Source organism: Erpetoichthys calabaricus, chromosome 1, assembly GCF_900747795.2.
Source record: "Erpetoichthys calabaricus chromosome 1, fErpCal1.3, whole genome shotgun sequence".
In the NCBI taxonomy this organism is placed as follows: domain Eukaryota; kingdom Metazoa; phylum Chordata; class Cladistia; order Polypteriformes; family Polypteridae; genus Erpetoichthys; species Erpetoichthys calabaricus.
In genome coordinates, this window is record NC_041394.2 from 335,983,830 (window position 1) to 336,011,757 (window position 27,928).

The window sequence follows — 27,928 nt, forward strand, 5'->3', positions numbered from 1 at the left end:
TTGTCATTGAGTGTATCATTTCACTGTTAAAAGAAAGACCAGACTGCCAGTTATAGTCTTACTATTTTGACTTTCAGACATTGATCAAGTGTTCATCTCAATAATTGCCATTATTAGTGTATAAATGGGTATAAATCATTGCATTTAAATGATTCGCCAAAATCTGTTGTATGTAAATGACAGTTTTAAACGTTATTGTTTTTTCATCAGAAAATCCAGTTTCTACGTCTACCTGTATGTATTAGTTTAAATGGCACTTTTGCCACTCGCAATATGGCTGACGCATTGTGTCGACTGGGCAGCACAGTGAATGCGGCGTCTCATAAGTCTATGAGTAAGCCCAATAAGAAAACGCGCGGGCGGTGACGTCATCACTCGCGACAGAAGCACAGGCGCTGCATTGCTGCGCGTCTATTCGGCGCGATGGTTGAAGTAGAGACGTGATAATTTCTTTGGAAGGTGTATTTACTAAAAGACAAAATGTAAGTACATAAACGACAGAAAAGACATTATAAAGAGATTATAGGTACTTACAATAAAATGATAAAATAAAATAAAACTGACACATCGAAGGGAACCATTTCAGAAACGCCGAGCACAGCAACAGATGCTGGTTCGAGTCTTGCCGCAGACTCTTCTTTCGTGTCTACGGTTTGCTTACTTTCTCTACCCGCATTTTTTTCCCCATACCGCTAAGTCATGTAGCCGTTCATATTTATTGACCCGTGTTCATTTGACAGCTGAGGTCGAGTCGTCACTGAAGGCCATTCTAAACAATCGAAAGCCCGCTGGCTCTTTTAGGCTGCGGGGACCTCTCTCTCTCTCTTAATTGGGGACTGTTTTGGAAGTCCGGTTGTCTCGGAGCACGCTGTTTAAGGACTCTGACTAGTGGAGCGTAGACTACATACATCTCGAGAAGAATTCATGCCTGGTTGTGAAAATGCAGTTTCATTACGACGTGCTAGCGTACACGAACAAGCAAAATTTAACGCAAGATCGTGCTGCGACTGGAAATGTGAACAAATCTTAAAACGGGGACATGTTTCTGAGTGGGGACAGTTGTCCGAAAAAGGGGAATTGTCTCCAGAAAATGGGGACAGATGGTCACCTTATCATTAGTTGCAGCCCTAATCTCACAGTAAGAATGTTGATATTAACTAACGCTATACAAGTCAAAAACTTGCAGCATTGGTTTATAATCTGATCTCTGTGTTGAGCAAGACCTTGCGAGATGGCCATATTTGTGTAGTAGAACTGTCCACTGATACCTGGCATTAACCACACATCTCATATTTAAAATGTTGTCCGGTGGGGGTTGATTTGTTTCGAACCTAGTTTTGTAAAACTTGACTTATTTGTATGGCATGCTATTTTATTTCAATAAAATCAGTAAAATCCAAATAAATAAATAAAATGTTGTCCTATTGCACTGAAATATACTGTGTCTTAGCAAATACTCCAAAGTCTGTAAAATCTCACGGGTGAATCTGGGTAGAATTCAGATTTAGGCAGCTCAGTGAAAGTTGAGCTTTAACGTGAATACGTGTATTAAAGAAAAAAATATGCAAATAAACAAGAAAAAAACTTTATTTTCACGTGTCCTAAAATTTTGTGGTGTTTTTCTGATGTGACCCTAGTCAAAGCTGTAAAAATTGCACCCATAGATTTGATATCTCCCACAGTCCAAAGACATGCGGGTTAGGTGGATTGGCGATTCTAAATTGGCCCTAGTGTGTGCTTGGTGTGTTGGGTGTGTTTGTGTGTGTCCTGCGGTGGGTTGGCACCCTGCCCGGGATTGGTTCCTGCCTTGTGCCCTGTGTTGGCAGACCCCCGTTAGCCTGTGTTCGGAAGCAGCGGGTTGGATAATGGATGGATGGATGGATTTGATATCTTCATACGTATTGTATATTGGACGTCATAGTTTTTCAGGCATGGTTACACATATTTCAAATTTAAGTAGCGGGGTTGTTTGAAGTCCCCAGTTTGTGCTTTGAGCATGCTCTTATTAAATGTTAATATCAAACGGGGAGGGTGGTCCCCCCTTGGTGTTTTGAGAATAGAGGTGTATGTATATTAGAGCGATAATATGGGGGAAGGGAGGCAGACCTTGTTTGCCACCTAAGGTGACCACCTTATTCACCTATATGGTAGTGCCAGAAGTGGATTTGAGGGCATTAGAAATCCTCTATCACATCCAGTTTTTGAGAGAGAGTTTAAAACAAACAAATAAAAAAGACACTATTTTAAAAAAATAATAATTAAAACGAATTGTATAGGCTTGAAAAAAAATTCTAAATTATTCCTTACAAAAAAAGTCACATGTTAGTTTTTTTTCCACTCTTATAATCCTCTGAAAGTGTTTTACAGTGGGATAAACGCCAGAGGTTGGCTAACACAGAGTCACTCCACTTCCTTTTGTGCTCTGTTTACATTTCTCAGACATTTTGTAAAACCAGTAACTTAACTGTATGGATGTACAGCTCAACAGTGCATACCTCTGTAAAAATGTTTAAACGACAACTTTCTCTCTCCTGGACTAAAAAAAATGGACATCTATCTATCGTTCTAAATTTAAATTCCTGTCTGTTTTGAATGTCTAAGAAGACAGAAAAAAAATATTGAAGGAGAGACAAAAGTATGTAGCAAATACTTGACTTTGGGTTGTTTCTACCTCAACTTGATGTTAAGAATGAGGACGATTGCCATTTTCAGCTCAAAATATATGTAGTATTCTGAGCATGAAAAATACTTATGCCACAAATTAAAAATATTTTTTTTTCAAAACAGCTTTTTTCACTAAAGGCAGTTTCTCACGGAAATGATATGTTGTAGAGAAGTTGACTCGGCACACCCAATTCTGTAATATACATGGATTTCTTTTTTTGTACAGGAAGATTTTGGTGCAGTGCAGTGTAATTAAAAGATGAGAGAGTTTGAAGGCATAGATGTCACCTTTTGAGTTCTGTTGGATTTATCATAGCCCACAGCTAAACTGTGTACACCAGAATTTAAGAGGGACTGATAAAGCCATGTCCACGTTTGATGTACATTAATCAACCGAGGTTTGATTATAAACGGTGTACTCAGCTGTGAGGGCACATCTGTAAAACGGTGTGCAGTGTTGTTGTTGTTCGTGTTGTAAGAGAGAAGCAGGTGGATTGATTCAATGGTGGCTGGTAACAAGCCTTGGGAAATGTAGGGCCCTATGGAATCAGTTTTATCTGTTGACAAATTCTGTTTAATTTTTTTTTTTATTTTCGGTTTTGACCATTTTATTTTCCCTTGATTCAGGTTTTTTTTTTACTATAAGTAGCAACAGCTACAACAAAACAAACAATAATGAAATGGCACTTGACATTCCTTTTAATGAAATAGCGCACTAGCACAATGGAACTTTATTTTGCAGTTCCATTCATCAGGTAGGAGCCCAGATCCTCCATGATGCTGTATGCCGAGACTGCAGTATGGCACTAAGTACCCTCCAGAATTGTAAGAGCCATTACTAGTTTGATGGATCCTTCTGAGATCAAGGTGAACTTCACTTTTAGGGTCTCAGATATTTGTTACTGCCTGAGCTGATGTGTTCTCAGTCGGAAAGAACTTGTTGTAGAGGTGAGGATGTTCAGCGAGGTACCCTACTGATTTGAAGCAGCTATTCCACCTGGTGTTTCCTGCCTCGGGGCTTCTTGAAGAAGGCAGACTTGACCCATGTCACTAGTGATGCGGCCTCATTGAAGTATTTCTAGTGCTGCCAGGTCTCTCCCACCACACTGATGACATGACACAAGCAAGTTGAATGTACACTGTTAGGCATAACCCCCTTTGTCCTGGTCTGCTTTCAGACAGCATGATGCATTGTGGGTAGCCACTGCTAAAATGTCAGTAAGATTCAGCTGGTTGTTGTGAAGGAACTGAAGTTCTGCTGCCTGTGAGAAGGTGGAAAAGTTGCAGCTCTCCATAAAGATAACATCTGCCAAAAAGTACTGCTCTTCACTACCTGTCATTGTAATTGTATAAATTATTTCTAATGATTCTTAAATGTTTACAGATTGAAAACTTGCATCATCACATCTGTAGATTCATCTATTGCATATCTTAAAAACAATTAAGTACAAAGCAAAAGCTAACTAATCTGCAAGACGCTAAATCCGGGAATCAAACAGAAAAAAGAAACAGAGACCCGCTTTGAAGGGGTCGTTGCATCTGAGGAGAAGCCTGCTCTTCTGCCCAGGGTTGTAGGGCCGAGTTTATAATGGAAGAGTCACATGTGGACCTTGTGTGCCTCATTACTGTGAGGCAAAACATTTATTAAATGCAGAAACATTGTGGTTAATTTTTAAAAGGGTAATATAGTATGCTGGCAAAACTTGCAGAAAAGTCATTGCCCAGATTCGTAAAAGTCGCCAGGATATTGTGCGCCCTCAAATTTGCAGTTAAGTTTGTGTTTATTTTTTTTTGACATAGGGTATCTGATACTGCTTGCTTTGACATTTCTGTCTCATACAGCTAGCTAATTCACGTGCCTTTAACGAGAAAACATACAGGAAACATGTGCTTAAACAGATAGAGACATGACTGGATTTCTACAAAGAATTGCATTCACTTGAAAAACAACAAACTGGAAAATAGTATCTGAATGATAGAACTACAGATTATTTAATCATTTAATGTATAGAGAAGTTGTGTAACCGTCACCCCTTCAGTCTCTTAAGTTTTTAAATCTAAAATCTGTTTTTATGCGTTTAATTCTGTGATTCCGTTCTCTTCACCCCATTGTGAAAATCATAGGGCCCTAGAAATGATAGGAGGGCCATACTCAGTGATATTCACTTTTTTTTTTTTTTTTATTCATTTCTAATTTAATTCTCCCTCTTTCCTTGTAGTAACAGTTGTGCAATATGGAGGAGGTGGGTCCTGCTGTCCAGAAACATCTCAATGTGGGGTATAAATGTGAAGAGATGTGTAATGATAATGAAGAGAAGAATTCAACACCATACAGGAGCCCTCCTCCCATGTCTACCACGGAACAAAGAAGTGTGGACATTCATTCAGGGGTCGGTGAGTGTGAATCTTTACACCTTCAACAGGACGGTGGCAGCAGCATTAAGGAGAAGGATGGTGAAAGGGCAGGTATAAGGGTTAAAGAAGACTTTGATTCAGCATTTGGCTTCACTAAAACACAGGAAAATAAGCTTGTAAGTAGCCTAATGGAAGAAGACTTTAAGTCAGATTCTGTATCAAACTCTCTTTGTCACAATGCAGAGGGATTTGGAGTAGACGTCACAGCGAGTGACTGTGACTCCCAGCGGCATTGTTCTGTCCACCTGAGGAAGTCTGAAAAATCACAGGACTTGAGTAATTCTGGAGGAGGTAAGTGATGATAAAATAATAAAAAATACACTTTCTACCTGAGACTCTGGACTGATGTGATATACCTGATGGCCACTGCTTTCTTTGTCACTGAACTTGCAAATTCAGTATTTTGATCTAACAACTTTACATTTAAAAATTCTGATATAAACACTTAAAGGGTAAGTTAAATATGTTCACTTCAAAGTTATTTCTTTACGATCACTGCCTGGAGGTACAGCATATTAATTTGCCATCTTGAAATTGTGTTCTAAAGTGAAGCATTTTTATTTATATATTTAAAAAAAAATCTACCTAACCTTATCTTACACTTTAACATGAAGGTGATATGTCAGGGGTCCAAACATGAAAACAAACGGCTAAAAACTTACTGAATATATCCACTTCTCAAGAGTTTTGTCTAGTATTGATCTGCATCTTAAGGCTGGACACATGCGTATTGTAAAACAGCCTAAGTGTGTCATTTTAGGAAGGGGAAAAAAAAAGCAAACAATTATGTTGTAAATCGATCATTTTAAACTGGCTGTGCAGTTCAACACGCTGCTTGTTTACTTTTCAGCCCCCAGAAATTTCAGTAATATAAACCAGCATAATGTATTTGTATGTACATTTTATTTTAACAAATGTGTTACTTTTTATTGGGCTACACAACACAAGCTACTTCCTGTTCCACATTCTTGTTTGCATCGACTCCCCAAATCAGGTTGAACCACACACTATGCCTTAAGGGACAGGCTGATTTATTGTGAACACTTCATATTCAAGTTCATACGCAAGCACAATACATTTAAGACACTACACTGACAGAGTCATGATTTTCATTTCCTTTTGCATAAACAGATTTGTACATGTACATTTAATGGTGGTACCAAGTTTTCCACACATTTTTAGGATTTTGGGAAAGATGCTATATGAATGTATTATTATTATTATATGGATTTTATTTGTTATACTAGATCAGCCAGCCCACTCCTACTCCAGACATGCTTTTGCATGATTCTTTTTGAGTAATGGCTTCTTTTGTGCAACCCTTTAATATAGGCCAGTGGTCTGCTGACCTGTTGATAAGTTTGACTGATACACTAAAGCAGTGCTTCCCAAACTCAGTCCTGGGGACCCACTGTGGCTGCAGGTTTTTGTTCCAACCAGCTTCTGTTTTTAAGTAGACTCCCGGGCTAATTTAAGTGTTATTTCCCAGATTCTGCATTTTGGGAACAATATAGAAATTAGAAAACTAAGTTTGGTAAAAAAATATTTGCAGTAAGCAGTTATATGGGAATAATGTTTTTTTTTTTTCTTTTTAACAATGTTTTCTTCATGATTTTCATTCTGCTTTTCCAGGTGTTCTAATTGTTTAATTAATCCATTATTTACTAATTAGTGGGACTGATACTAAAGTAGTTGCAGCCTTTGATTATTCAGTGTTGTTTGCCTGGGTGTCTGCTCTGCTCATTTTTAATTGCCATTATTAAGATACAATGAAGGGGGAAAACTGCAGAGAGAAAGGGCAAAATATAATGAAATCAATAAAAGAGAGTTACGCATTTAAATTTATAGCAAAAGCAGAAATATTTCTAAATGTCTTATAAATGTAAATATCATGCTGCTGTGCTTTTCTGAATGTAGAATAAGAGAAAACAAATGCCAGCTAATTAAATGAGATCAGTGTTATCAGGTGTTGTCACTGATTAGGAATGTAGTTGGAACAAAAACCTGCAGCCACAGGGGGTCCCCAGGACTGAGTTTGGGAAACGCTGCACTAAAGCCTTCTGAACTCTGTGGCTCTGTCAAAGTGATGGCTGGCCTGAGTGGAACACAAAGTCTCATTGTTTGTGCAAAAAGTTTTAAGGTGTTAAGTGTCTGTAGGCATCTGATTGGTTTGAAATGACTTCCACTTGACAATTGAATCCACAGTGGGACCACCAGTTCCTTGGATATTGATTTGTAGTCTTTTCATAATTTATGCGTTTGTGTTACTTTCTGTCTAACTTAATTTTCACAGCTGTCCTTCAGATACATATCCTGAATAACAAACCCTTAGCTGAGGTGGTCAGTGCAAGTTTAATGATTACCTAGTGGAAACTGTTTGTTTGTTGCTGAAAGGCATCTTAGACAGGGCCCAGAAGTAGTCTTGGCAAGATGTTTTAAGTCCACCTATTCCCAAGAAGCCAGTGAGCTTAGATAGACAGAGAAATGAGGCAGAAAGGACAAGGGATATAATAGAGGATGAGTCCAAATTATGTTAACACTAATGGTACTGCTATGTATATACTTATATACAATTTTTGTGGACAGTGTATGTGCCACATATGGTACATGTGTTGAACATGATGGCGAACAGGTTGAGGCTATACTTCCTTAGAAGACTGCCGTCCTTCAACATCTGCAATAAGATGCTGCAGATGTTCTATCAGACGGTTGTGATGAATGCCCTTTTCTACGCAGTGGTGTGCTGGGGTGGCAGCATAAAGAAGAAGGACGCCTCACGCTTGGATAAACTGGTGAGGAAGGCAGGCTCTATTGTAGGCATGGAGCTGGACAGTTTGACATCCGTGGCAGAGCGACAGGCGCTCAGCAGGCTCCTATCAATTATGGAGAATCAACTGCATCCACTAAACAGTGTCATCTCCAGACAGAGGAGCAGCTTGTCCTGCTCCACTGACAGACTGAAGAGATCGTTCCTCCTCCAAACTATGCGACTCTTTAATTCCACCCGGGGGGGGGGGGGTGGGGGGGGGGTAAACGTTAACATTATTCAAAGTTATTGTCTGTTTTTACCTACATTTTTTTTTATCACTTTTTAATATTGTTTTTTTTTTTTTTGTATCAGTATGCTGCTGCTGAAGTATGTGAATTTCCCCTTGGGATTAATAAAGTATCCTATCCATCCATCCATCTCTGTAAATCATCTTGCACATATGAAGTATGTTTTTTGAAAACTGTTTCCGCCATTCAAATGTTAACATAATTTTGACTCACCCCGTATATATAGGGAGACTTAGTAGGATAGGGTGGAGTGGTGGCTCTGAGACTAGGGATGGCAAAAGCACACCTGCACTGTCCTTACCACAAATGCTCTGTTTTATAAATGAAATATACTTCAAATTGTATCATAGAATGGAATAGGAGCCACATAGAATTTGATAACAATTGATTCAACAAAATTCAGTGCAAATAGAACTGCATCAACTGTTTAAATTTTAAATATTTCAAATTAATTTCACACTTCTGTAAGGCACTTAACAAAATGGAATCAAAATGTGGCAAGTTATGTATTTCAACAAATAAGTCCTTGTAAGCTTCCTATTAGTATTTACATCTTTTCTCCAATGCTTTATGAGTGATGCCAAATCTTTTAGAAGTTGCCATACAGTATAGAAAGAAAAATTAGCCGGCAGAGTGATGTTTCACACATTACTTTTGTTCTTCTGTATGCTTATACTTTTAATGAAGCCTTTATGTACTTTAATTAAACCTTTATGATAAAGTTCACTTAAAATGTAGCAATACATTTTTTGGGGGGTTTATCGTTATTAGTCTGTATTGTTAAGTTTAATCAAAACATAATAATAATAATAATAATGGTGGATTGATTGATTTAATTATTTGTTTTGCTTTTCTTAATTTAACTTTTCTGTGTCTAATCACTGTTGAGCAGGTGTATGAATGTTTGTTTCTTTTTGCAATAGGGGCTTTAGTCAAATCAGTGTATTAATAGCGTAGAACAAAAGTGAAGTAGTGAGTTTGGTTTGGGGTTACTTCAACAAAAATAAGCTGTTCTGTGCAAACCAACTGCTTCTCATCTGGTTTCTTTTTATGCTTCTTAACTTCACAATTTGTATTTCTTCAGGTTTACAAGACAGTGGCAGCGTCTCTTCATCGCAGAACTCTTTTCAGTCCAGATCACACTATGTAACACAGGTTGAGAAAATGACGAAATCAACATCTGCATCCACGTGTTTGATAGCAGCCTCTCTGCCTGTTGTAATACTTAAAAGGATAGATGTAACCAACAGTCAACTACAGGTACAGAATGCAAATTTAACAATGCTTTCTGTCTGCCAAGAGCAAATGAAAAAGGTTAATCACAAATCTAAACAAAAAGAAAAATTGTGTCCTGCAAAACCAAAGCAGTATGTTTGTTCTGAATGTAGAAAACAGTTTTCCAGGAAATGGCATCTTCAGACCCACATGAGAATTCACACTGGAGAGAAGCCGTACCAGTGTTCTGAATGTGGCAAACGATTTACCCGCAATAACAGTCTTCAGACTCACACAAAACTTCACACTGGAGAGAAGCCATATTGCTGCTCTGAATGTGGTAAACGATTTTCTGACCGAAAGCAATTTCAGAGACATGGTAGAGTTCACACTGGAGAGAAGCCATATAGCTGTTCAGACTGTGGCAGACGATTCTCATCTAGTAGCCATCTTAAGGCTCACAGGAGACGTCACACTGGAGAGAAACCATATAGTTGTTCAGTATGTGGAAAACAATTCTCCTGCAGCAGTACTTTGAAGATCCACACAAGAATTCACACAGGAGAGAAGCCATATTGCTGTAAAGAATGTGGTAAACGATTCTCTGATAGTAGGCCATATCAGAGACATACACGAATTCACACTGGAGAGAAGCCATATGGCTGTTTGGAATGTGGCAAACAATTCTCCAATAGTACAAATCTTAAGATCCACAGAAGAATTCACACAGGAGAGAAGCCGTACTGCTGTTCAGAATGTGGCAAACAGTTCTCACAGTTAAGCAATTTTCAGGATCACACAAGAAGTCATACAGGAGAGAAACCTTATCATTGTTCTGAATGTAGCAAAGGATTCTCCACCTTACGGCATCTTCAGAGCCACAAAATAATTCACACACGGGAAAAGCCATATGGTTGTAATGAATGTGGCAAACAGTTCTCTCATGGGAGCACTCTCAAAAAACACATAAATATTCACACAGGAAAGAAGTCTTTTTTCTGTGTGGCTTGTGGGAAAGGATTCTTTACCAAGAGCCAACTTCAGACCCACACAAGAACTCACACAGGAGAGAAGCCATACTGCTGTTCTAAATGTGGCAAAAGGTTCTCCACCAGCAGCATTCTCCGTTGCCATATAAGAAGTCACACTGGAGAAAAGCCTCATTCCTGTTCTGAATGTGGCAAAGGATTCTCCGACAAAAGGAGTCTTCAGAATCATGCAAAAGTTCATACTGAAGAGCAATAAAAAAATTAAATCTGACATTCATTTCTGGAAATCCTATGAAGGTGTGGAATATATAAAATAACTAACCTTAACTAGGAGCACAGAAATTAAGGAAAACCGTTTAACTTGGTCACAGCATACCGCTTGAACCAACATTGTACATTTGCCTTATCATAAACTAGATCATGACCCCCAAATGTAACAATAAACAGAAGAATATTCTAATAAGAATGTATTCATTTGTCCCATCTGGGATTGTTTTTTTACTTTGCACCCCATAACAGGCTATACCTCACCATCACCATTAGCGCTTTGAGTACTGAGAAAAGCGCTATATAAATGTAATGAATTATTATTATTTTATTATCATAACAAGAGGTTAGAAGATGAATGGATCTTTGTCTTCATTGTCATTCTGCCTGGCATTATACCCATCTCTGCCATGAATTTAACATCAGCACTTTGAATTCAGACTTGCAATCAAATAGTCCATGTTACTTTTGGATGATCTAAAGCTGGACAGCTGCAGTGATAGATACATAGAAGAACTTCATATTTTGAAATTGTGTCAAAATGTCATCCAAAACACATTTGTTATGTGTATCAGGCCAGGCTTTTCAGGCCAGAAGAAACCTTTAAATATTTAGGGATTGGTGAGGGCAACGAGAGATCCCAGGAAGCATTATAGCAAAAATATTTTAAATATGTAGAAAACAAAATAATCTAACATAATACACACTTTAAGTGAATGAATTTCACTTGAATTATCGTACAGCTTTAGAATAAAAAATGGTTCAAAAGGTAGTGGATGTTAAAATCTAAGAAATCTGGTAAATGTTTATGTAAAAAAATTAGAAGAGTATAAACATTTACACAAAAATCTGAAGTGATCAATTGCAAATTACTACAGATCAAAATAGGCAGATCTAGCATTCAGATTATTTTTTGCCAATTTCTGCTAAGTACTGGAAGGTCACATGGATTACAGTGTGCTGCTGGAATGTTCTTTAGGCACGACAACAATGCTCCGCAGTTTATTCCATGTTTTATGCTTTGTAGGTGGTTGATGCTTTAAATGTTGGCAGCTGGGGGTTTCAAATGTGCAGCGTGCATTCTTCTGTTTGCTATCAGGATGTACCTGTCTCTCTTTCCAGTTCTTGTCCCCTCGATCTTTTTATGTTTCTCTCTCACCACATGCTATGGCAGTCGTGAAGTTGGTTATAAAGTAATTTGTCGCATGCAGTTTATTCTGCCGGATTTTTTTTATATCCATTTCAATTCAATAAGTGAAAACGGGTATGAAATAACATTATTTAGCTAGTTAACACCTATCTATGCAATGCAGAGTATGATAGTTTGCATGCGCCTCACATGAAGCAAGTGACCTGTGTAAGAGAGGGACACGCTTACAGATATTGATCATGCCTGTGCTGAGAGCCTCTCGGTCCTGTCATAAGGAGGCATATTACCGTGGCACAACAACACATTTAAAGCAGAAATGACATTAAGTCACCTAAATCTGGAATTGTAGATTCAAATTATTCTACAAAAGAAAAACAGAAAATCTGAACAACAAACAAAGCACTGGCACTTACAGTTGGTGGCTCTGAGGCGAGGGATCTGCACTGGCAATCGGAATGCCAATAGGGACTCTGCTCTGTTGGGCCCTTGAGCATGGCCCTTAACCTGCAATTGCTGAGCGCTTTGAGTAGTGAGAAAAGTGCCATATAAATGCAAAGAATTATTATTAGGAATGCAAACCCTTTTTGGTTTTAAATGCAACTGTTAAAAACTCACTTAATCTTCTTTAGCATAAGCTAAAATATTGAACAAGATATCGCTCTGCTCACCACCCGCTTACCAATGTGCCTATAAGCAGAATAAGTAGCCCGGCTCTAAGTAACACCATTCATGTTTACAATGGGTAAAGCAGCAAAAGGTCACTCAAGTCGACAATAGTTAACTGATGGTAAACACTGTGCATTGGGCGCACCACATTGTGCCCTGAAACCAGGGCTATTCTGACACATCTTTTCTTAATGTTAATACCCACATGACACACACCAGTATCTCAGTCTCGCTTTGTTTCCTTGCTGCCTCCTTGCCTGTGTGATAAAAGGTACAACTGCCAGTGTGGCAGGTCATGCACATCATCAGAGTGTGCAGAATGAGGAGGACCAACAAGGAAGGGTTACAAAACCTGTCATTCCGGCATCTGCCAAAGCTTGCTTTGTTTTTACACTTGATTTGATTGTGTTCTGCAAATTTTCAACCTCAAATCGGCTAAATGTTGAAGTGTTTTTTTTTTTTTTTTTTAATTCACTTCCCTAATATTAATTACATGCAAAAACAAAATTAGTACATGGGCATTCAGTTAAGAGGTGGCATAGCTACGATAGAAATAAACTTCACGTACAGGCCGATAGTCTCTAAACTGCTGGACTTACTCATGAGCTCTTAATGCTGAAATTTGTACAGATTACTCCAGCAAAAAGAAGTACAGCTTAAAAAATACAGTGTCACAAAAAGCACGATGAGACATGAAAAGGTTTGGGGCAGCCACACGTATATTTATATCCTAGCTGCAAAGAGGTAAATGTTTTTAAGAGTTCTTTACTCATGCGAGTCCGAAACAGAACTGAATTGCTGCCTTAATATGGCGGCTTTTAAAGACCAATGGAGGAAGTGATATCATCAGCAGCACCGGAACTGGAAGTGACATCCTTTGCTGGTGCCGGAACTGGGCGGGATTTCCCGATAATGGTCTGTAAGGGATTGAGACAATTAGTGCACCTTACCACCCCCTGGTCAGGCATGGAATTACTGTTATTCAGGCCTTTTAGTTGTCTCCTAATCGCACGTGTGTGACAATAGATATACAGTCATATGAAAAAGTTTGGGAACCCCTCTTAATGCTTTGGATTTTTGTTTATCATTGGCTGAGCTTTCAAAGTAGCAACTTCCTTTTAATATATGACATGCCTTATGGAAACAGTAGTATTTCAGCAGTGACATTAAGTTTATTGGATTAACAGAAAATATACAATATGCATCATAACAAAATTAGACAGGTGCATAAATTTGGGCACCCCAACAGAGATATGACATCAATACTTAGGTGAGCCTCCTTTTCCAAATATAACAGCCTCTAGATGCCTCCTGTAGCCCTTGATGAGTGTCTGGATTCTGGATGGAGGTATTGTTGACCATTCTTCCATACAAAATGTCTCCAGTTCAGTTCAATTTGATGGACAGCCTGCTTCAAATCATCCCATAGATTTTCGATGATATTCAAGTCAGGGGACTGTGACGGCCATTCCAGAACATTGTACTTCTCCCTCTGCATGAATGCCTTTGTAGATTTCGAACTGAGTTTTGGGTCATTGTCTTGTTGGATTATCCAATCCCTGTGTAACTTCAACTGTGACTGATGCTTGAACATTATCGTGAAGAATTTGTTGATATTGGGTTGAATTCATCTGACCCTCGACTTTAACAAGGGCCCCAGTCCCTGAACTAGCCACACAGCCCCACAGTATGATGGAACCTCCACCAAATTTGACAGTAGGTAGCAAGTGTTTTTCTTGGAATGCTGTGTTGTTCTTCCACCATGCCAAGCACTTTTTGTTATGACCAAATAACTCAATTTTCGTCTCATCAGTCCAAAACACTTTGTTCCAAAATGAATCTGGCTTGTCTAAATGAGCATTTGCATACAAGAAGCGACTCTGTTTGTGGTGTGAGTGCAGAAAGGGCTTCTTTCTCATCACCCTGCCATACAGATGTTCTTTGTGCAAATTGAGAAGAATTGTAGAACGATGTACAGATACACCATCTGCAGCCAGATGTTCTTGCAGGTCTTTGGAGGTGATCTGTGGGTTGTTTGTAACCATTCTCACAATCCTGCACATATGCCGCTCCTGTATTTTTCTTGGCCTGCCAGACCTGCTGGGTTTAACAGCAACTGTGCCTGTGGCCTTCCATTTCCTGATTCCATTCCTTACAGTTGAAACTGACAGTTTAAACCTCTGAGAGAGCTTTTTGTAGCCTTCCCCTAAACCAGGAGACTGAACAATCTTTGTTTTCAGATCTTTTGAGAGTTGCTTTGAGTATCCCATGCTGTCACTCTTCAGAGGAGAGTCAAAGGGAAGCACAACTTGTAATTGACCACCTTAAATATCTTTATATCTCATGATTGGACACATCTGTCTATGAAGGTCAAGGCGTAACGAGCTCATCCAACAAATTTGATGTTACAAGTAAATCAGCATTGAGCAGTGACAGGCATTCAAATCAGCAAAATGACAAGGGGACCCACATTTGTGTACAGCCAGTTTTTCACATTTGATTTAATTTCATACAACTAAATACTGCTTCACTAAAAATCTTTGTTCGGAAAACACCTCGGTACTCAGATGTTCCTAGGAAATGAAAGACATACCACTGTTATCTTTTTGTTGAAAGGAGAGTCAATTATTATGCAGGCTGAGAGGGGTTCACAAACTTTTTCATATGACTTTATGTAAGCTGGCCAAAACACAAAATCCACTTGGCAAATGTTCCTTTTAAAAACAAAACTGTTTTAGTGTACAATTTGACAGTTAGAAACTGCACCACAAGGTGCACAGTGCCAATGACCAGGGGTTTAGATTATTCTTGTGTAACTTCTGTAAAAGAAAATTTTCTGTACCACTACTGGGGGCAATGGGACCACTCACCAGAAGGTATACAAAAATAATAATAATAAGCTCATCTTATTATTATCCATCCATTATCCAACCCGCTGAATCCGAACACAGGGTCACGGGGGTCTGCTGGGGCCAATCCCGCCAACACAGGGCACAAGGCAGGAACCAATCCCGGGCAGGGTGCCAACCCACTGCAGGACACACACAAACACACCCACACACCAAGCACACACTAGGGCCAATCTAGAATCGCCAATCCACCTAACCTGCATGTCTTTGGACTGTGGGAGGAAACCCACGCAGACACGGGGAGAACATGCAAACTCCACGCAGGGAGGACCCAGGAAGCGAACCCAGGTCTCCCAACTGCGAGGCAGCAGCTCTACCCACTGCACCACCGTGCTGCACTAAAATTACTCATGACAAATCTAAATACAACATTTATTTCTATAGCACGTTTTCGTACAAGTGATGTAGCTCAAAGTGCTTTACCAGATGAAGAAAGAAAAAATATATAATAAAAATTTGGCAATACTAATTAACAAAGAATAAAGTAAAGTCCAGGAAGGACAGACAAAACAAAAAAGAGGTCTGTAGAAAAAAACAAAATAAAATGTACAATATAAATAAATAAATAAATATATGCGCTAACTTGCATTATTTGGATGACATTGTTGTTAGATTAATGAATAAAAACAGTTGTTAGCAGCATTGTGTTTGGCATGAAAATTCTTGTAAGGCTACATGGACCTGGGAGAAAGACACAGTCAGGAGGATTTGGGGACATCCCTGCAAAGCCATGTGGAGAGGGTGGGTTTTTTTTTTGGGGGGGGGGGGGGGGGCGTTGATCCAGCACTTAAAGAGCAGCCCTCTCTTTAAATCAGTTGGCCTGGTTGCAGAGCCGCCGGCGAGTCTCAAGATGATTGTGGCTTCATTAGGGAACGTGAGTGCACATAGTGTTGTCATTGACCCCCAAAGTGACCAGTATAAAGCGGAGCCAGTGGTGTGAAGGTGCAGGCAGTGGACAAAGTAAAGAAAAGATTACTGGAGCCGCATGGAAAAAGCGGTGAACGTTCAGAGTGGTGGCAGTAGAGCATACAAATTAGTCAAGTGGTAGTGGATGGAAATTCATCAGGTAAAGGAAGTGAAGGTGAAACACGCCTGGGAAATTTGGCTTTTGAGCAAATAGACTTTTTAACCTTATGGTAAAAATTGAGTTTAATTGAGTGCATGATGAAATTTAAAGCTGTTATTCTCTTTCAAGCTTATGCATTATAAAGTGTTTGTAAGTCTCCCGTTATCGTCATCTTCTTCCTCTTTCAACGTGGGGTCAATGTTTTTTAGGTTTCAGTGTCATTTTTGCCGCTGAATGCCTTTCCTGTAGCCATTTATCCGGCCTTGGAACAAGCTGCAAAATGGAGGTCGGGTTTGTTAGTCTTCCATCATCATTTTTCCTTACTGTACATGTTTATTTCATTTACTAGCTGTGCTGTTGTCATTTTAAAAATGTACTGTTTTGTTTGATTGTCATTAACTTAGCACTTAACAACTATCAGCTGGCTAATTGTCGTTTCTCCTTTAGCTCAATGTCCTGACATCTCACCTTTGCTGTCTCATGGAGGATAGCTGCTGTGAGTGGGAGTGACACCCTTGGCACACACAATTTTACACATAATTGCTAAGGTGGGTATTAAGTATTTGATATTTTTATGACAGATTGCTGTTCCACTGTGATCGAGTTGTCCGGCTGTCATCCAGCTTTAGTGGTAGTACGTATATAACTGTCTGTCTTGATATTTCTCATGCTTGGGTTAAGTGAGTCATTTCGGTTTCTTTAAAGCAGTTATTATTTAAATGATCTTGAATTTCACTTTTCTGATCCTTCTGTGTTGATTATTGTTGTACATAATGATGACTTACAGTATTCTAACAAAAGTGAGTACACCCCTCACATTTTGTAAATATTTGATTCTATCTTTTCATGGGACAACACTGAAGATATGACACTTTGACACAATGTAAAGTAGTCCGTGTACAGCTTGTGTAACGTTGTAAATCTGTTGTCCCCTCAAAATAACTCAACACACAGCCATTAATGTCTAAACCACTGGCAACAAAAGTGAGTACAGTATTCAGTTTAAAGGTTGTGGGATGCATCTCAGCTGTTTGTCGATGATGCAATTTGTAGCATCTGAGTAACTTAAAACTCCAAAGTGGTGTCACCCATTTCGGGGTGGGGGGTAAATGTACATTGGCAATGACATTGTCAAAAAAAACCCATAAAATGATAAGTGATACTGAATGTTGTTTGCGTGATCATAACCTTCACCCACCATGATCAGGGTTTCTATCATGATGTAACATTATGGTTATTACCACTAATAATATCACTTACATTTCAACTGCAGGCTTAACCAGCATATTGATTATATTCTTGTTCAGGTCACTTACGTTTACTAAGAAGAGCAGCGGCCTCAGTACTGACCCTGATGGACACCACTTTTAACATCATCTAATTCTAAAAACATTTCCCACACCCTAACCCTCCGTTTCCCAGTATTTTATGCCAAATCTGTAGCCATCCCAACACAGGATTTGCAGTCGCCGCTTCTTTTAGTTTGATCACAAGCCTCTCCATATGGGACAGGCCTAGGAACATCTGGAAATTCCCCAGAATGAACATTAGGAAGACATTCCTGAGGATAAGGTGGCCTAGGAGTGTCTATCTCAGCATGATTTCCACCAAGAAAAGTCGGTGCATTGAATCAGTACCTATGCATGCAGACATCTATTACCTTGAGGACTTCATAACATGAACAGAAAGTCCATAATGTTCGTGTTTACTTGACTTTTATTCAAATTTATTTTTAAAACCGGGACTTCCAAATGTGTCCATTTCTGTCAATACGCACAGCCCTCCTCCTCAGAACCAGCAGTGATTCTCTTCCATCAGTTCTGTATTTTCAATGATAGAAAACTGAGGAGTAAGAACGTTCGGAGACGCTGTGACTTTTAGAAGTTGTCAGGGATTTCATAGGCAGCGGCCATCTCAGTACCAATCAGTTCCCCGTGTTCATTCCAAAATGCAATTTACATTTATTCATTTGGCAGACACTTTTATCCAAAGCAACTTACAAAAAAAAACGTTGGACATAATCGAGTCAAACTCTGTTAGGGTTTGTTTTTAGGAAAGTGTTACAAGACTAGCTTACAAAAAATGACTAAAACAAGTGAAAAGTGTTCCAGGCCTTAATAAGTAAGCAACTGTTAAACCAATGAAAGTACAAGACTTGTTAGCCTTACCTTAGGTAACAAGAACCTCACATCAAAACCACAAGCATGTTAGGAAGGAATTCACAAAAGAAAAAGGTCTTCTAACTATATGTTGGTGTGTATATTGGTGCTCGCCAACCCCCCGGGCACAGCCTCTTTGTGGCTCTGCCGCTCACGTAAGGGGAAGCGGATGTACAATTTAATCAGATTGTTATTGTCATGGCAATTGTTACATATGCATAACAGAACTAACTATTTTACATTACAGCGAGTAATTCACCATAGTAAAAAAAAATAGTTAAACGAAATAAATTGAAAGAAAATTATGTCTCATGTTGCATTAGAGTTATTCATTGAGTTATACGATTTTGTTCCGATTGGCTTTGAAATTAACACACAAATACTTTTTAAACTTACACTTTTACTGTAAAACTTCAGTAAAAACAATATTTGGAATTAACTTTTCGTCAATATCGCATTGAATTTTGATTCCGTCTTTGGAGTTACATCGTGACAATGCAATGTATAACTGACCGTGAATGAATTTCGTTTCTCTCTAATAAATAAACCGACTTTTTTGAATGTTTGTTCCTGTGATTTGTTAATTGTCTTTGCAAAAGCTATTTTAACTTGAAACTGTAAACGTTTTAATACAAATGGCATATCAAGATCTCCTTTGGTGTCTAATGTTATCCCCTGAAGATGCACTACATTACCTTTCTTGTCGCCTGTTAGAATTTTACATGTCAGAATTGTTCGACCAATTTTGAATACAACTAATCTTGTCCTATTGCACAGCCCTTCACTCAGAGATAAATTACGCAACAGCATTACGATACAGCCTTCTTTCAACGGTAATTCGGCCGATGGAAGAGACCGCACCGTGTTAACAGTTGTAGATATTCTATGTGATATTGCAAGTTGATGTTTTCATCTTCTGCAACATCACCACCAACTGTTTCAGCATAGTCTATTGATATGCACTTAACCAATTTGCCGTGTTACCAATCAACAATTTTCACATTAATTCATTTGACTTCCATCGTTTCTCGGTGCTAGGATTGCCTGTGTACTCATTTCTTCTGTTGATAACTTTTCATGATGAAATTCTTCAATAAGATTTGGACATAAAACCTCATCTTTATTTGGGATCTTAAAGTGAGGAAAACGTAAAAAATTATAGGAGCTGAGAGCGCAGGAACTGTGTCTGTCAAAAGCATTCACACAAATGAGAGGTGAGTGGACCGCGGGCGTGTTTGAAAATGATTGAGAGGAGGGCGGGACTTGAAAAAAATCTCATGGCCAGAGTCTTGACTCATGGGACTTGAAAAAATCTTCAAAAAAGTCATGTCTCGTCACAGGATTTTATTTACAGTAATCCCTCGCTACTTCGCGGTTCACTTTTCGCGGATTCACGACTTCGCAGATTTTATATGTAAGCATATCTTTTTTTTTTTTTTTTTTTTTTTTTAATATTTTTATTTTATTAATTTTCATTGTAATCATTCCATACAAACAGATCAATTTATAACCCAACAAATTTGAAAACAAATCAAACTCCACCCCTGAGAAGGAGAGCTTAGCTAAAGGAAAATTTCTTTAAGCTTTTTAATAAGGCAACATTAGACAAAAGAAGGGGAGAAGTAAATATCTATATAAATAAGAGATGGAGAAGGGAGTTAAATGCAATAATAGTTATTTCTCTTATTCTAAAATAATATTGATTAAATCCTGCCATGTTTTGAAAAAATTTTGTACAGATCCTCTAACTGAAAATTTGATTTTTTCCAATTTCAAATAATATAAAACATCGGTTTCCCACTGACTTATAAGAGGAGAATTAGGATTCTTCCAATTTAACAAAATAAGTCTGCGTGCCAAGAGTGTAGTGAATGCAATCACCGTTTGCTTGTCCTTCTCCAATTCAAGTCCATCTGGAAGGACACCAAACACAGCTGTTAGTGGGTTAGGAGGGATTGTGATACTAAGGCTGTCTGAGAGGCACTTAAAAATTTTTGTCCAAAATGATGTTAGTTTGGTGCAGGCCCAGAACATGTGACCCAGTGAGGCAGGAGCTTGGTTGCAGCGCTCGCAGGTCGGATCCTGGCCTGGAAACATTTTGGACAGTTTTAAGCGAGACAGATGAGCTCGATATATAATTTTTAGTTGAATAATTCTATGCTTTGCGCATATAGAACTCGAGTGAATTCTCTGCTTTGCTACCTTCCACTCCTTTTCTGATATATTGATTAAGAGATCTTCTTCCCAATGTCCTCTTGGATCTTTGAAAGGTAGGGACTCTAATAAGATTTTATATATTGCGGAAATAGTGTTTGTTTCCTCGGAATTGAGCAGTATTTTTTCCAGCATTGTGGAGGGTGCAAGGTGGGGGAAATCGGGCAATTTCTGTTTAACAAAATTTCTAATTTGAAGATAGTAAAAGAAATGTGTAGCTGGGAGGTTAAATTTTGAACGTAATTGTTCAAAAGATGTAAATATGTTGTCTATATAAAGATCTCTGAGCCTTTTAATCCCAAAACTTTTCCAGGTATTAAAAACTGGATATACTTGCGAAGGTTGAAAGAGGTGGTTCCCTTGCAGAGGTGCCACTGATAAAAGATTTTCCATCTTAAAATGCTTCCTAATTTGGTTCCATATTCTGAGTGAGTAAAGCACAATTGGGTTATTAGTATATTTGTGATAACTTTCATTTATTGGAGAGCAGAGCAGGGAATATAAAGAAGTACTACAGGATTTTACTTCTATTGCAGACCAAGCCTGGGTATGTGCATTTATTTGTGTCCAGGTTTTTATGGCTTGTATGTTTGCTGCCCAGTAATAAAACTGAAAATTAGGTAAAGCCATGCCACCTTCTGCCTGAGATCTTTGTAGGGTCGCTCTTCGGATACGTGGGTGTTTTGAGTTCCAAATGAATGAGGTTATTATTGAATCTAACTGTTTAAAAAACGATTTATTGATATATATTGAAATGTTTTGAAATAAAAAGAGAAGTTTAGGAAGGATATTCATCTTAACAATGTTAATTCTTCCGGCTAGAGTGAGATGAAGGGTTGACCGTCTATGCAAGTCTTGCTTAATTTTTTCCATACAGACGCCAAAATTTTGTTGATAAAGAGCTTTATGTTTACTTGTGATATTTACCCCTAGGTATTTAAACTGATCTGCTATGGTAAAAGGTAGGGTGTCTAATTTAATATTATATGCTTGTGAGTTCACTGGAAAGAGTATACTTTTATTCAGATTAATTCTAAGACCAGATATCTTTTGAAATTCTGTTAGTGCTGTTAAAACAGCAGGGACAGTGTTTTCTGGGTCCGATATATATAAGACCATATCATCTGCATATAGAGAAATTTTCTGTTCCAGTCCTTCTCTGACAATCTCCTTTATCTGATAAGAATTTCGGCAGTGAACCGCCAGTGGTTCAATAGCGATTGCAAACAACAGTGGCGACAAGGGACATCCTTGTCTGGTACCACGTTCTAGTTTAAAGTAGTCTGAGCAAATGTTATTAATACAAACTGAAGCTTCTGGACTAGTATACAGTAGTTTGATCCAAGCACAAATATTCGGGCCAAACCCAAATTTCTCCAGTGCAGTGAAAAGGTAATTCCATTCGATCATGTCAAATGCCTTTTCTGCGTCTAATGATAGTAATATCTCTGGGGTGTTTGATTTTGCTGGTGAATATATAACATTAAACAAGCGTCGGAGATTTGAAGATAGATGTCGGCCTTTAATAAATCCAGTTTGATCTTGTGATATTACCGAGGGCAGCACTTTCTCCATCCTTCTAGCTAGGATTTTTGAGAGTATCTTAACATCATTCAGGAGTGAAATTGGTCTATATGATGCACATTGTAACAAGTCCTTATTTTGTTTAGGAAAGACGGTGATTAATGCTTATCGAAATGTTTGAGGTAGTATTTGGTGGTCTTTAGCTTCTGTAAATGTTACCAATAAGAGTGGAGCTAGCTGAGTGGAGAATTTCTTATAAAACTCTACGGGGTAACCATCAGGGCCTGATGATTTCCCGCTTTGTAGTGACTTTATAGCGTCTAGTATTTCTGTTAGCGTTAGAGGTTTATCTAGTTCCTCAGCACTTAAAGCATCTATTTGTGGTATTTGTGAATTATCCAGAAATGCATTAGATTGCGTGTTGTCTTCTTTGGGCTCAGTGGAATATAAAGACTTATAGTAATCTCTAAATGTGTGCATTATTTTATTATGGTCGATGATTTCTTCTCCATTCTTGTTGGTGATTACTGGTATTGCATTGTGAACTTCTTGTTTATGAATTTGTTGAGCTAAAAGCTTATTAGCTTTTTCTCCGTGTTCATAGTAATGCTGTCTAGACTTATAAATAAGTTGTTCAGTTTCTTTAGTTGTTAAGATGTTAAGTTCTGTATGCAGGGCCTGCCTTTTCCTGTGAAGAGCTTCACTTGGACGCCTGGCTTGTTCTTCATCTATTCTAGTAATTTCATTTCTTAGCTCTGACACTTTCTTGGTTTCTAATTTATTTCTATGGGAAAGATATGAAATAATCTGGCCTCTTAAGAAGGCCTTTAGAGTTTCCCAGAGTGTTCCTGCAGAAACCTCTGTGGACGTGTTTGTCTCTAGGAAGAAGCTGATTTGTTTGGATATAAATTCTGTGCAGTTCTCGTCTGCCAATAAAAGAGGGTTAAGACGCCATCTGCGAGGTGAGTACGAGGGGCTTATTGATTTTAGCTCCAAGACTAGAGGGGCATGGTCAGAGATAACAATTGTGTCATATTTGCATGATTTAATTGTAGGCAGGAAATTATTATCTATAAAAAAATAATCAATTCTTGAGTAGCTATAATGCACTGGTGAGTAGAACGAATATGTTCTTGAGTTTGGGTTAAGAAACCTCCAGGGGTCTGATAAGTTGTGATCATTTAAAAACTGTGTAATTATCTTTGCAGTATTAGATGTCGTCCCCCCTGTCACAGGAGTCCTATCTAAGAGTGGATTTAAAACACAATTAAAGTCCCCAGCCATTATAATTTTATGAGTGTTCACATTGGGAATGGATGCAAATAGATTTTGCATGAATTCCTTATCATCAACATTGGGTGCATAAACATTTATCAAAATCATTTTACTGTTATATAAGTTGCCCATGACCATCACATATCTCCCTTCAGGGTCCGACACTACATCTGATGCTACAAATGGAACTGTTCTGTGTATGAGAATTCCCACCCCTCTAGTTTTCTTTATAAAGCTAGAATGGAACATTTGGCCAGTCCAGTCTTTTTGTAATCTGAACTGATCCTTGGTTAGTAAGTGGGTCTCCTGTAGAAATACTATTTTGGCGTTTAAGCCTGTTAGGTGAGAGCATACTTTCTTTCTCTTTAATTCATGATTCAGGCCTTTAACATTCCAGCTCACAAAGTTAACTGTCCCATCATGGAGACATTGATTCTGAGTTTTTAATGTCATTTTATAGTTTTAATTGGTAATATGGCAGTTTTAATCTTAGTTTCAAGATTCCCCATGAGTTGTTGCATGTTAGCCTGTTGTTGCATTGATATTTATAATTATAAGGATTATAAGAATAGATTAGATATAACCTGCTCTCCTTCTCTCCCCCCTTTATCCCCCCACCCCCCCCATTTTGCCTCCCCACATGAGGCTAGATCCCACTTCGCGATGTTCCAGTCCTCTGACATACGAAGAGACAGAGCACTTCCAAAACAAAACAAACCCCACCCTGCAGCGGCGTTACAGAATTAAAACAGAGATATCTTTTACAGTTAAATCCTTAATACTATCTGCCGAAAATGTTCTCATTAACAATATTTAAGTTTGAAATAATCTTCAGCGCTTTTAAGTTAAGATATTAAGATTAAAAAAAAAAAAAAAAAAAAAAAAAAAAAACCCTGGGAGTGATTTTAAAAACTAGTCTAGGATAAACCTGGTAATTCATACTGTAATAGTATAATGGTAATTGTATAAATAGTAGAACAAGCATTAAACCAAGGGTATGAAGTTAAACAGTCTACTTTAAGGTATAGTAAAATAAAAAAAATAAATAAAAAAAATAAAAAAAATAAAATAAAAATAAATAAATAAATAAATAAAACGAATCCTACTTTAATCACTTCCACATTTTCACACTCACGTCTATAACTCTATAACTCTGATTAAAACATAAACATATAACATATAAAGTCCAGATAAAAACAAAAAAAAAAAAAAAAGAAAATAAGGGATGTATAATTATAATACCAGTCGCTTTAAACATGGATCCAGCGATCAGATCATAGGTCTTTCCCGTGCCTTGATAGAATACGGCTCTTTAATTTTAATTAACTTTCAAAAAAGTGTCGGAAACAGCTTCTTTAATTCTTTTTCAGCTTCTTCTTTGCTGAAGAAAATATAATGTCGATCTTGAACTTCCACTTTCAGTTTGGCAGGATACAAGAGGCTGTATTTGATATCGGCTTCCCGTAGCATCCTTTTAATGTCGTTGTAGGATCTGCGTTTTGCAGCTGTTGATGGTGAGAAGTCGGGAAAAATACGAATAAGATTATTTTCGAATATAATCTCTTGCTTGTGTCTGAGAAGTGCCATCACATCAAGCTTACATCTTAGTCGTTCGAAGCGGACAATAAAAGACCTAGGTTTAAAGGCGCTTGGTATCTTTGTGCGATAAGCCGTGGCTATCTCATTGTCGAGTTTAAAGTCATCTCCAATTATTTTAGACAGTAATTCTACTGCAAATTTCACTGGGCTTGAGCTTTCTCGTTTCTCAGGTATACCCTCAATTCTTATATTATATCTTCTGCACCCATCCTCCAGGGCTGCAAGTCTGTCTCCAAGTTTTTTGTATTCCGAGTTCGCAGCTGTGGCTTTTTCATCGGCGTTAGATGCCATTTGTTCCGCTGTTTCCACTCGAGCCGTGAGTCCCTGCTTAACGTCTTCCAGCTGATCTGAAACGTCATTAATATGATCATCAAGCCTTTTCAGTTTGGAGTTAGTTTCTTCAATGTGTTCCACTAATTTCTCCAACATGCCTTTAAAGTTCACGTCGAAACGTTTAAATAGACGCGTTTCCTTATCTTTGTTATCCTTCTTGAGCTCAGTGGCCACCTTCTTAAGATCATTTGTGTTATCTTTCTTAAGCTCATTCATGGCCGTAACCATGGCAGTGGCCAGTGTATCGATCATCTCTTTCTGTGTAGCGATCTGTGTAGCGATCATATCTTTCAGTTCTGACAGTTCGCTTCGGCTTTCGTGCTCCGCAAGTGAAAATGCAGCTCCTTTTACAGGCTCGCGATGAGTAGATGAGAGCACGTCCTGCAGAGCCCTTTCTAGTCTCGAATGATCCTCAGAAATCGGCGATCCCTCGCGACCTGTATCACTTGCGCCTTCGCTCCCATTTTCACTCTCGACTGGAGACGATACAATGGAGCGGGGTCCCAGGAATTCTGCGCACTCTTCTGCCTGTTCCAGGTCAGTCTCCGTGATGCCATACCTTACACTTGCACTCAGGCCGGAAGTCTGTCCGGACATTGATGCAGCTTTAAGTTTATTTTCCGGTTCTTTCTGACTTTTCTTCTTGTTACTCATGCTTGTATATTGTAGTGGAAGTTCCTTGGTCGGGTTAAATACAGGATACCTCTAAATAATATGAAATACGTGGGAAAATAAAGCCGCTGCTAGCGGAGCTCTGCTTCAGACGTCCATCTCCTGTAAACGGACGATATGTAAGCATATCTAAATATATAACACGGATTTTTCGCTGCTTCGCGGGTTTCTACGGACAATGGGTCTTTTTACTTCTGGTACTTGCTTCCTCAGTTGGTTTGCCCAGTTGATTTCATACAAGAGATGCTATTGGTGGATGGCTGAGAAGCTACCCAATCAGAGCACGCAGTTAAGTTCCTGTGTGCTGCTGATTGGCTCAGCGAAGGAGTGCTGCATTAACCAGGAAGTCTCATCTCACTCATTCAACATTAACGTGCTCTTGCTACTGCATTCAGGGGATTATCACCTTCATCGTCATCATTTTTACTGCGCAGCATATTCATCACCATCATCATGTCATATATAGCTACGTGTACTTCGCTATACAGTAAGTGTAAACTTATCTACCGATGTCATATTGCTTAGCAGTTGTCCCTGTTATTAATAGAGTAAAGGGTGGGTTGTAAACAATACAGGGAGGGTTTAAAAACGTCCAAATACACGTTAAATAATTAAATAAATATGGTGTCCCTACTTCGCGGAAATTCAGTTATCGCGGTCGGCCTTGGAACCTACCTCCCGCGATAAGTGAGGGATTACTGTATATATAAAGGGTGGTCCAGATCTAACTATGCAACTTTTAATGCAATGCAATAATTGCTCAATTAGATCTGGACCACCCTGTATATATATATCCACACGCTGTGGCGCAGCGTAAAGGGGCTTCGTCTCTGACGCTGATGTCCGATCCCTGAAAAGGGGAGCAATATTAATAAAAATGCAGGTAAAAACAGACAATAACTTTGAATAATGTTAATGTTTACCCCCCGTGGTGGCCCTGTAGATAAGGATCTGCACTGGTATCTGGTAAGGTTGCCAGTTCAAATCCAGTTACTGTCAGAAGGGATCCCACTTTGTTGGGCTCTTGGGCAAGGCACTTAACCTATGTGAAAAGACAATTTCCCCTTATTTCTCTTTGAGGCACTGCTTAACAGATGATCCTTTTCCAAGTCCTCAGATCATTTACTGGCTCAGTTCCTCATAGTTTTTGGGGAGGCAGCAGGATTGTCAGAATGTTAACTTGTCACCTTTTTTAACCAGCATCACATCTCGGCAAGATGTGCGTACAGTATAGCAGCACTTGTCTCTGCTCACTAAAGGTAAAATGGCTATTATCCTCCTTGGAATGCTTGGTATTCTGCCATGTGGTGAGTGGCCTGTTGGCAATGGGGAATGTGGGAAGCCACTTGAACAGAGTTAACCCGACCAGGAGATGTGCATATTTTCAAGAAACTAGCAAGGGTTGATATTTGAAATCAGAGACACTGTTGCCAAAACCAAAGCACTAAAATGTGAAGGATATCAAGAGGACTGCCAGAGATTGATAACCAGGCGTATTTATTGCATATTTACCAGTGTAGGAGTCTGTTTGCTTGGTAGGTTTACACACAACAAATCTTCACACCTCGTGTAGCTCTGTCTGGCAGGATTAACACTTCTCCGTCCTCCCTTTTCTTCTATGGTTGCCTTTCAGCACCCTGTGTAGCTACGTTTAGGTCCTCGTCTCTCAATCTTAGGTCACCTCTGTTGAACTATCTGTGAGTTAGTTGTTGATCCATGTGGAGGTTGGCTTATTTACCACTCTATCTGTGGTC

The 27,928-nt window shown here is 38.7% G+C and overlaps 1 protein-coding gene across 2 annotated transcripts in view; it reads left to right on the forward strand.

Moving 5' to 3' along the window:
* Positions 1-10,832, forward strand: part of LOC114667145 (zinc finger protein 883-like) — a 51,163-nt gene extending 40,331 nt beyond the window's left edge. Inside the window, exons 1-3 of one of the 2 annotated variants that reach the window (XM_028822310.2) lie at positions 365-482; positions 4,884-5,370; positions 9,221-10,832. In XM_028822310.2, the coding sequence (XP_028678143.2) occupies positions 4,899-5,370; positions 9,221-10,596 (1,848 nt within the window). In that variant the 5' untranslated portion in view covers positions 365-482; positions 4,884-4,898 and the 3' untranslated portion in view covers positions 10,597-10,832. Of the gene's footprint in view, positions 1-364; positions 483-1,119; positions 1,139-4,883; positions 5,371-9,220 lie in introns of those variants that run through there. The other variant, XM_028822330.2, reaches the window with a different exon arrangement.
* The last annotated feature ends 17,096 nt before the right edge of the window (positions 10,833-27,928 follow it).